This window comes from Oryza glaberrima, chromosome 1 (genome assembly GCF_000147395.1).
Source record: "Oryza glaberrima chromosome 1, OglaRS2, whole genome shotgun sequence".
Taxonomy (NCBI): domain Eukaryota; kingdom Viridiplantae; phylum Streptophyta; class Magnoliopsida; order Poales; family Poaceae; genus Oryza; species Oryza glaberrima.
In genome coordinates this window covers 18,634,093-18,644,648 of record NC_068326.1, presented here as the reverse complement: position 1 = coordinate 18,644,648, position 10,556 = coordinate 18,634,093, and the positions used below count along the sequence as shown (strand labels likewise).

The 10,556-nt window shown below is 48.8% G+C and overlaps 1 protein-coding gene across 1 annotated transcript; it reads left to right on the top strand.

Annotated features, from left to right (window-relative positions):
- Window positions 1-270: 270 nt before the first annotated feature.
- On the top strand, window positions 271-5,076 carry LOC127764403 (cysteine-rich receptor-like protein kinase 2). Its single transcript, XM_052289290.1, has 7 exons — window positions 271-1,286; window positions 2,376-2,504; window positions 2,585-2,721; window positions 2,837-3,047; window positions 3,324-3,558; window positions 3,642-3,792; window positions 4,558-5,076. The coding sequence occupies exons 1-7, from the start codon at window positions 485-487 to the stop codon at window positions 4,882-4,884; spliced, it is 1,992 nt and encodes a 663-aa protein (XP_052145250.1). The 5' UTR covers window positions 271-484; the 3' UTR covers window positions 4,885-5,076.
- Window positions 5,077-10,556: the final 5,480 nt, after the last annotated feature.

Below are 10,556 nucleotides of genomic sequence, written 5' to 3'. Positions count from 1 at the left end.
AACCACACGGCCCTACCACTGTCAGTGCATCTCAAATCACTTACGGATTAGCTAGTAGTACTGTAGTAGTAGTTGTCCAACGCAAGACGATGATAATTTTTGGTCCAATTGGTCGTTGATGACGGACCGGTGTCAGCATTCCACCACGCGCTGCAGCATCGCAGATACGCCGTACCTACGTACTCCGCCGTCGCCTCCCTCGCTCGCACGCACGCAGGCGGCTCTACATCTATCTTGCGTATATATAGCCACCCTATCCCTCACCCGTTACTATCGTCGCCGCCCGCTCATTTATTGGCCCCGCGCCGCCGCCGCCGCCGCGCCACGCCCACGCGTGCACGCCACCGCCGTCTCCATCTTGCACTCTCTCCGAACTACTAGTCCGCAGAGACGTCTCCAGTGAGGTGACCAAACCCCAACTATATCATCCAACGTGCAACGCATCCCCGGACGAACACCTTCCACGCGTGCCCCGCTGCGAACCATGGCCGCGCTGCTTCTCCTCTTCCTCCTCGCGCTGCTGTGCCTGTGCGGCGGGGCGGCGGGGGACCCGAGGACGGCGGTGGCGAGGCAGGAGTGCGCGCCTGGCGGGGCGGTGTCGGGGCCCGCGCTGGCGGACAACTTCGTGCCCGCCATGGACGACCTCAACAGCAACGTCAGCGCCAACGGCTTCGGCACCTCCGCCGTCGGTACCACGGCGGGGCTCAACCCCAACGCCGTCTTCGGCCTCGGCCAGTGCTACCGCGACCTCTCCCCCGTCGACTGCAAGCTCTGCTTCGCCGAGGTCAGGTCCCTCCTCCCCAAGTGCTACCCGCGCGCCGGCGGCCGCCTCTACCTCGACGGCTGCTTCGGCCGCTACGCCAACTACTCCTTCTTCTCCGAAGCCCTCGGCCCCGACGACAACGTCACCTGCGGCGTCGGCGGCGCGGGCGGGACGGGGGGAGGAGGCAACTACACCGGCGCCAACCCGCGCGGGTTCGCCGACGCGGTGCGCGCCGCGCTCGCCAACGTCACGGGCGCCGCCGCCGCCGCGGGGCCCGGGGGTGGCGACGGGTACGCGGTGGGGTCGGCGTCCGCCGGCGGCGCCACGGCGTTCGCGCTCGCGCAGTGCTGGGGGAGCCTCAACGCCACCGCCTGCGGCCAGTGCCTCCGCGCCGCCGCGGCCGCCGCGGCGCGGTGCGCGCCCGCCGCCGCGGAGGGCCGCGCGCTCTACACCGGCTGCTACCTCCGCTACTCCACGCGCCTCTTCTGGAATCTCAACTCCACTGCCGGATCAGGATCATCAAGTAAATGCAAATTCGATTCGATTTCTCTCTCTCAATTTCGGAAGGTCACTACTGTTTCAAGCGTTCTACTAGTAGCTTAAAGTCTTCGAAAAAGCTGAGATTCAGACGGCATAATTGACTTTTCTGTTGCCACTTTGCAGCGTTCTTAAATTCAATTGTAATTCGATGCCACCCAATCTTGACATTTTCCAGCGGTTTATCATATGCATTCATGCTAAGGTCCCGTTTTTCTCCAACAAGAGTTGGATGAAAATTAAGATTTTTGTGGCACGCTTTTCAAACTGCTAAACGGTGTGTTTCGTGTGAAAACTTTGTATGCTCTAAAATATCATATTAATCTATTTTTCAAGTTTATAATAATTAAAACTCAATCAATCATACATAAATACCACCTCATTTTGTGTAAAAAACTTAATCTTCATCTTCATCTTCATCAAAAGGAGAAAAAAACACCACCTAAAACAATAGTAAAAGGAAATGCTTGACTAAAGTGCAGGAGCAAAGTATCCGCAAGCTTTACTTTTTTGACTGAATACTCTACTATGGGAGTGCCCAAATATGAATACAATTTTCTTTGCCCTGTAGAATTTATTAACGAAGGGTTGTCAGTTTTCAAAACCAGTTATATCAGTTATCAAAACCGGCAACAAACTAACCGGTTTTGGATCAGTTTTGACCTAAGCATTTTCTACATTTTCTGCATGGAACTGTCAAACTATTCGTATGCAGACTTACAGAGCTGAACAAAAGCTCACAAAGCTATATTAAAAGCACATAGGTATTACTAATATTCCTGTCCTCTGTGTGATTCTTCTTCTTTTTACATGTAAGTTTCCTGGGGTCGTTAGGAAAGGAAAAAGTACTCTCATTAACACCATTTTGTGTTGTTCTTTTACAATCTGTTACTGGGGACACCCATGAATTATTCCTGTTTGTGTTGTCACTTGTCAGGACTTATTTTTCCAAAAGTTCATTCGGTACCTTAATTTGACCAACACACGCCAAATCATTGTTGTCCAGTTACTCTGTACTGCTTGAGTCATTCTTTTTTCTTTTTGTACTAATAATTCTCTCTCATCAAATGTGCAGGGCATAATGACGTTGTTTGGATACTATTGGGTTCTTCCCTTGGTGCCTTTGTTATTGTTTTCATTGTTGTTTTTCTGGCATGGAAGAAGAAAATTTTTAGGAACAAGAAAAGGTCCAAATCATTCATAGGTCAGTATGTCAGCTTGAAACATGCTTAATTTCCACTTGACACTCTTCTTCAGACCTGCCATATTTATAATGAACTACAGATATTTACGGAGATGGAGTCCCTGTGAGAATTGCACAATCCAGTTTAAATTTCAAATACGAAGAGTTAAGGAAAGCAACAAACTATTTTGATCCAGCAAACAAACTTGGTCAAGGGAGCTATGGAGCTGTGTTCAAGGTACAGTCAAGTACTACTAAAAATTCGCTTAATTTTCCCCCTCAGAATTGGAGAGAAATTAAACTGAGTTTTGGTGTTCCATATACTGATACCAAGAATATAACCTGCTCTATAGGCTATTCTTTTGGATGGAAAACAAGTTGCTGTGAAGAGGCTATTCCTAAATACAAGGGAGTGGGTTGATCAATTTTTCAACGAAGTTGAACTCATAAGTCAAGTTCGTCATAAGAATCTAGTTAAGCTGCTTGGTTGCAGCGTGAATGGTCCAGAGAGCCTGCTTGTTTATGAATACTACTTCAACAAGAGCCTCGATCTCTTCTTGTTTGGTAAGTCTCCTGCTCGATGCTGTTTCGTATATTCGGTGCTTCCCTTTTTATATTTGTGAATGTAAAAAATACTTGCTTTTGTCCTTTATGATTGGTCTATTGAGATGTCTGGGTCTTCATTATTCAGTCATCTGTTTAACTATACCAACCTATCCATTTATTTTGACTATCTTGTGCAAATTCTGATACATAAGTTACTTGGTAAAAAAACTTCTTTCACTTAAAGTTCAAATTGATATTTTGTAAATTATAATAACTATTTATGTGTCCTCTCAGATGCAAGTCGTAGCAGAAATTTAACCTGGAATTTGAGGGTTGATATCATTCAAGGCATAGCGGAGGGACTTTCTTACCTCCATGAGGAGTCAGAAACAAGGATTATCCACAGAGATATCAAAGCCAGTAATATTTTATTGGATGATAAGTTTAAGCCCAAGATAACAGATTTTGGCCTTGCAAGAGCTTTTGGAGAGGATAGAACTCATCTCACCACGGGTGTTGCTGGAACACTGTAAGACTAACTTTTCATATTCTTGCAGTGTTCTTCCTCAATAATTATTAAGCTCACTCAAGAACGTTGTTGGCTTGTTTCAGAGGATACATGGCTCCTGAATATTTGGCACATGGCCATCTTACAGAGAAGGCTGATGTCTACAGCTATGGTATTCTGGTTCTTGAGCTTGTAACAGGACAAAGATGTAGCGGCTCAATTGGTTCACATGGAGGTCACTTCTTGTTAACAAAGGTACTGCTCTCTTTCTTACCTTACTGATCTCATTCTTAAACTTGTTTTGACTTCCTATTCTGCTTTGAGAAGCATGATTGTATCGATATTCAGCGTTACCTTTTGGGTTTAATATGGCTATCAAGGTCGAAGTGCTAATAACGGAATGAATCAATATAGAAATATACCTATCATTAAACGCAGTTTTTCAACTCCTGAATAAAATTTTGTGAAATGGAAAAGGCAGCTAAATCCATAACCATAATCATTTCTTAAAAACAGAGGGGTCAACTGCACTAGAAGAACAAGACGGTTAAGAATTCTAGGTGCAATGTAGTGATATAATACTTCAGTTAACATTAGAACTCTAGAAGTACAGCAATCACTAATGCTGACCTGATATGGAGTTCTGCCCTATTACTTTAGCTTGGGGAAAATAATAGATGAAAATAGCAAATGGATAAGTTCCATTGAGCATCATTCCTCCTTTTATATGGTTATGGTTATTCTACAGATATAAGTAAACAGTTACATCAATTTTTTTCTTCAAAAGTTGCTTATTTGACTTGTATAACAACATGATGATGGATGAGCAAAAGCATTGAATAAAGGCAAGTTACAAAGCATAGTGATGCTTGTTCAAAGTTCAAACCACCGTATTTACTTGACTTTATCCAAAAAAAAAGGTGACACTGTTAAGTTCATTTTTATCTTTTTAATTTCAGTCGGTCCTAAGCAATTCCATCTTGCAATATGTTTAATGTGAATATCTTCTTTACATTCAAGGTATGGAACCACTACAAGAACAAAGCAGTAGAAATGATCGCTGACCGCAGCATCTACGAGGATACCATCAGGGATGAGGTCATGCATGTCGTGCAGATTGGGCTGTCATGCACCCAAGCAAACGCTGGCGACAGGCCTACAATGACGAAGGTTGTGGAGTTGCTGAGAAGCCACAGGCATGATGTGGAGATTATCTTGAGTGATCCTCCATTTTTGGATGTCGAGGCCTTTGAGGATATCAAACAAGGCGAACAGTCTCGGTTGCTGTCCGCACGTTCGGCTCATTCAGTATCAGGTTCATCTCGGTCCTATCTAAGTGGAAGATAAGCTAAGCTTCTTTTTTTTAAAAAAAAAAAATATCATAGGAATATATATCAAGACGGTCTACAGTTTTGTGTGATGTACATGTGAAAGTTGTCAATGTTGGTAGCAGAGATACATTCTTCAAAATGTATTTTTTTTGTCATACCTGTACATAGTTATAAATGAATTTCTATGTTTTCTTTTTTTTTTAACGAACCGCACGAGACAGTGTGAGATTTTATATTTGATATAGCAAAAAAAAAAAAAGAAACACAAACCTGGAAAGCTGTGATCAGGAAAAAGAATAAAAAGATACCACCACAAACCGGCAGCTCCTAAGTCCTAACACACACCCACGAGGAAAGAGCAAGCACCAAACCTGCTATCGTCCATCTCGATAGGAGACACATGGCCTATAACAACACCAACAGAATGCCACTAATAGACTCTTAGTCATCCTCGCGAAGAAGGGGTTGTCGAGGGAGAGGTCAAGAGAGAAGAAGATCCACTCGTCCCTCGAACGAACATAATGACATCATGACGACTTCCAAGAGTGCTTTCGAAGACCAAATGTTTAGAGGTGAGACAAGGCAGGAATGAGATCTCCTTAGAATGATGCTCCCAGGAAGGTCATGACGCTGTGAGCCGGCATCATCGGTCCAAACACCTAACCTTGGTTTTCACTCAGGAGAGATTTCGCTAAGGAAGGAGGCGGAGGTGTCTTTGACAATGCCCCCAACCCCAAGAGGAATAACGACGCCCAAAGACATTGCCATTCCCAATCATAGGCTAGGCTTTCAACTATCGCATCCCTCCTCCCCTTGCTGTTGTAACACATTGCCAGCCACCAAAATGACCTCCGCTAGCCCGCATACTCCACACACTAGCGCTACCGCCGGCTAGCCTCTATCGTACCAACTCCCAAAACGTCACATGACCAAACCGCTCTTGCCACTACCAGGGATTGAAATTTCAGAACGAAATTTCACCTCCACCGATAGGCACCTATCTCGCACGAAATTTTTGGTTTTCTGTATTTTTTTGTGAATTTGGTCAAATTCATTCAAAAATTAATCAAATTTTCAAATAAATAATTTTGGTCAAAAATACTGAAATTGTGGAACCCCCGGCAGGAAACCCTATTTTGAAATTGAAAACCCTGCCTACCGGCCATCGCCAGGTGCCACACGTGCCGTTTGTGTCGTAAACTAAGACGATCCTATTGATAGTTGTTTGTGCATGTCGTCGGTGCAAACTAAGATGATCCTATTGACTGAATTCATATTTTGTTTTGGAAGAGACTCGGTGCATATCTGGATGGAAAATATTAACTCATGTGACTTCTATTGATTGATGGAGGTGTGGGATCTTGACTAATCTCGGGCCAGGTCTTAGTCGTGCCTGGATTGAGCCGTGCCGGGCGGCCCATTTGGCTATCTATAGCACGTACATTGGATGGTTGTCACATGCAAGCAACTTTGCAATGTACTTGTACTTAAATGCAAAATAATCAACTGGACTGATAAAATAGTACTCCTATTAATTACTAATCCCTAATTCTCTTTTAATTTTTGCTCAGAAGAAAAGGGTCTGACAAGCAAAAGCCTTATGCATCATGCAATTTATCTCATACTATATATATATATTGTTATTGTTGTCTACCACTCTTCAGAAAATTCAAGACCAAAGAGAGGTATGTAGTTGATCAAATTTAATTTAGCTGAACTACCTACTGCTAGCTCAAAAATACATTACACTTGTAGATATATGGAGATATCAACGTACGATTGATCGAGATGGACATTAGAGATGCAGATAAGCAGCGAGGTCAGCCACAAGGCACTTCCCATCTAGCTAGCTTGGTTAGGCTTTGGAGACACCGGGGATCGATGATGCGCGTGAATACACCATTGGGGATAGACTAGCCTACAACAATGTCGTCGCCGCAGTTCGAGCAGATGCACGGCCATCAATGATCACAAAATCTGTCTACCTAGTCTCGACGGGTCAGTAGGAAGTCACGGTGAACCGTACATGTGCTATTAATTCTTCCTTAGCCTCGGACCCTGGTAGGGTATGTGTCCGAGCACGAGGGAGGCGTACTGCGAATACTACCGTTTTGTTTTCATGCATCACGCGTGTACATTGCAGACAGTCCGATGAGCGGCCTCAGCAAGTCTGTTAGTATCTATTTATCGTCTAATTAAACAGTGATGATCTTATTGGTTCGGATCATATATTTACGGTTGGAGAATGATCAACTGACAGTTTGGAAATTTTACTAGTATTTTCCTGAAGAAACAAACCTAACTAGTAAAAGAAGGTGCCACCCTAGGGGGCGAAACCCTAGCCGCCGCCGCCGCCCCTCCTCCTCCTCCTTCCTCCGTGCTTCGCCGCCGCCGGAGCTCGTCGCCGGCAAAGCCGGGCCGGGCGACGCGTTGGGATGGCGGCGGCAGGGCCATCCTCCTCGGCTCCACCTCACTCCGGCGCGGGCGTGGCGACGATGACGGCAGGACGGCGAGGTCGTGGCGACGGGGACGACGCGGTGACGGCGCGGAGTTGGGCGCGGCGGTGGAGCGCCACGGTGTCGGCTCTCCACGGCTCCAGCGACGGGCGATGGGGAGACCAGATCCGTCCCCAGATCTGGTCTCCCCGCTTGGTCGGGGTGACCGGCGACGGGCTCAGTTGTCGCCGGCGCTGCTCCGCGGACCTGGCAGGGGGATGGCTAGCGGCGGCGATGGTGGCGGATGTGGCGGCGACGAAGTTGGCGACGACTGCGGCGCGTGCCGCGACGCCGGCCCTCGTCAAGAACCTCGCCGCCACGAGGGAGGCGCGGCGCCCTCGTCAATGCTCCAGCTGTGAACACCGTGCCCGTGATGCCTTCCTCCATGATGCCGGCGACCTGCGCTTCGTGCTGCACCTCCGAACCGCGCCACCTCGGCCGGATCTGGACGGCTGGCGTCTGGCGGCGCTGGCTAGCGACGGTAGCGGCTGATGGTGGTGGCTGGACGGGGGTGTCCGTGGCGGTGGCGGTGGCTGACAGTGGCGGCTAGCGACGGTGGTGGTTGTGGCAGTGGCGGTGGCGGCTGTCGACGATGGTACCTAAGGCGGCGATGGTTGAAGGCCATCATCTGGCTGACGGTGTGTCGTCGTCGGCGGCGGTATGTGGAGGCGGGGAAGGGGTCTGGCGGCGGGGAAGGAGGAGTCCGGGTGCGGGCGCGCCGTCGATGGCGGGAACAACTGTGGGCGGTGGCCTTGGTCGAATCGCTGAAGGGATAATGTTGTTGACCGACGACGATCCTTTTTGTGCGGATTGGTGGTGTGGGTTTGGACAGGGAATCGCAGGCGCAAGCCTTGCCGAGCCATTTGGCTGGCTGACAACGGCGACGCCGTTTGGCGTCGTTCCCCTCCTTGGAGGCGTTGTTTCAGCATACCCCTTTCCTTTCCCTACCATATTCTCCGGGTGAAAACCTTGCTTCGGTTCCGAACGAGCGGTGGCGGCGATCCACGTCGCATCCTTCTTGGGGGCACTGCTTTGGAGAAACCTCTTCGTGCAAGGATATTGTCATTGGTTTATACATTGGCTTCGAACTTCAGTCCTAAGCCTTGACGAGGCCTTCTAGCTCCACATTTTGTTTTGCTTTTCTCAGTTTGGGTCCTCTCTTCTCTTGTTTGGTGTGTTCAACTTGTCTTGAACTACACTCTCTTCTGAAGTGGATCTTTGTAATAATTGGCTGTAGTTCTTTTTGAGCAAAGGCCGGGATATTATATTCCATTATTAAAACTAGTATTTTCCTGACAAAATACTTGATCATCGATCATTATGATAGTGTTCATCAGTGTCCAGTAACTGGTGAGCCTTGGGGCTGGCTGTGTGGCGCCAGCCAACACCTGCGGATCATGACAGTGTTTGAGCAGCTGTCCATTCCCCATTTCCCCGTATTTTGAACCACCGGTATTCTGCCGGGGCTGGCAGTGGCGACTTCGCCGTCGGCCGGTGTGGTGTAACCAACCGAACCGGAGACAGAGGCCGTGGTGGGCTTGGCTAGGCAGTGCAGCCCGAAATGCTCGGGCAAAGCAGATAAACAACACACACAAGATAAGACAGTGCGATGTTTCGTATTGATAGAGCATGTAAAAATTACAAGTCTACAGCACTAAAAGACTATAGTCAAGAAAAGAGAAAAAAAAATAGCCACACTACATATCTACGCTCAAACCTCCACTGAAGAACAAGCAGACTACGACATTCCAAGGGAAAGGAACTTCTAAACGATGCCTCCAAGAAGTATGCGACACCGAGTACTGCCGCCGCTCACCCGGAGAAGCCCCAGGATGTGGTTTTCACCTGAAGAATTCTATCGAAGAGGGTAAGAAAATTCATGCAAACAACACCCAAAGGGTAATGCGACGCCAGTAGGCATCGTAGTTGCTGGCTCGAAGGGCTCACTACTACAATACCGATTTTTGCATGCGGCTAAAATGATTTTTGCGTGCGGATGGGCGGTCCGCACGCACCCAGGGTCTGGGAAAATCGCGATTTTCGTGTGCGGGTGGCGCACCCGCACGCGAAAATCCGATTTCCGCGTAAGGGCGCTTATGTCGCCCGCACGGGAAAACTAAAAACCGAAAAAAAATAAAATACCTAGAATCGGCGGCGGCACCGCCTCCTCCTCCTTGTTGTCGTTGTCAGCGGCCTCCGTGCCACCCGCCTCCCGCCGGACTCCGCGTCGCCGCCTGCCGGATCCGTGCTCCCCTCCGGCCGCACCGCAACCGACGCCCCTCCCCTCCACCGGATATGGGGAGGGATGGAAGGAGAGGGGAGGAGAGCGGATCCTGCGTGGAGGAGGCCGGCCGGCCGCCGGATCTGTGCGGGGACAGCCGCTGCCCGCCGGATCCCGCGCCTCCACTGCTGCCATGTGGAGCTGAGGCCACCGTGCGTCGATGCCGACCGCTGCCGCGCCGCCGCTGTCGCCGCGCGCCGCCGTCGCCGCGCGCCGCCGTCGCCTGACGAAAGGAGAGGAGAGGAGAGGCGTGAGAGAGAGAGAGAGAGGAAAATATATAAGAGGGGAGGGGTGAGGAGAAATTTTGAAGTGGGTGAGAGGGAAAAGAGGGAAATAGGTCCGCATGGAAAAATTGGCTCATTTTCCGTGCGGTCAGTTTAGGAGGACCGCACGAGAAAATCGATTTTCCCGTGTGGGCGACAGCCCGGCGCCGGTCCCCCTATTTTCCCGTGCGGTTCCATTTATGAACCGCATGGAAACAAAATGGGATGACGTCCAGAAAAATCTATCATATGTAGTAGTGGCTGGGGCTTTTGCCTATAATCTTTGTACCCTCTCGTGTCGAGGTTGCCTGCCAAACAGTCAGGGAATAGAGGCGGCGGCGCCTGGCGCACGAAGTTGGAGGAGACGGAGCTCGGAGGCTGGATCCACATCCCCCGACCTTGTTGAGGATGGATGCGAGGTTGGGGGATGGAGGCAGCGGCACCCAGTGGTTGGAGTCATATCCCCCAACCTCCTAGAGGCCCTATAATTATTGTGAGTGTGTTATGTGTTCATGTGTGTAACTGCAAGCATTGATTAATCACAATAAGGAAATAGAAAATGCCATGACGGTGGAGAGATTGGTATGATAAAAGTGATACATTAGCGAACAACACATGAGGCTGAATAATGCTCATGACTCATGAGGAC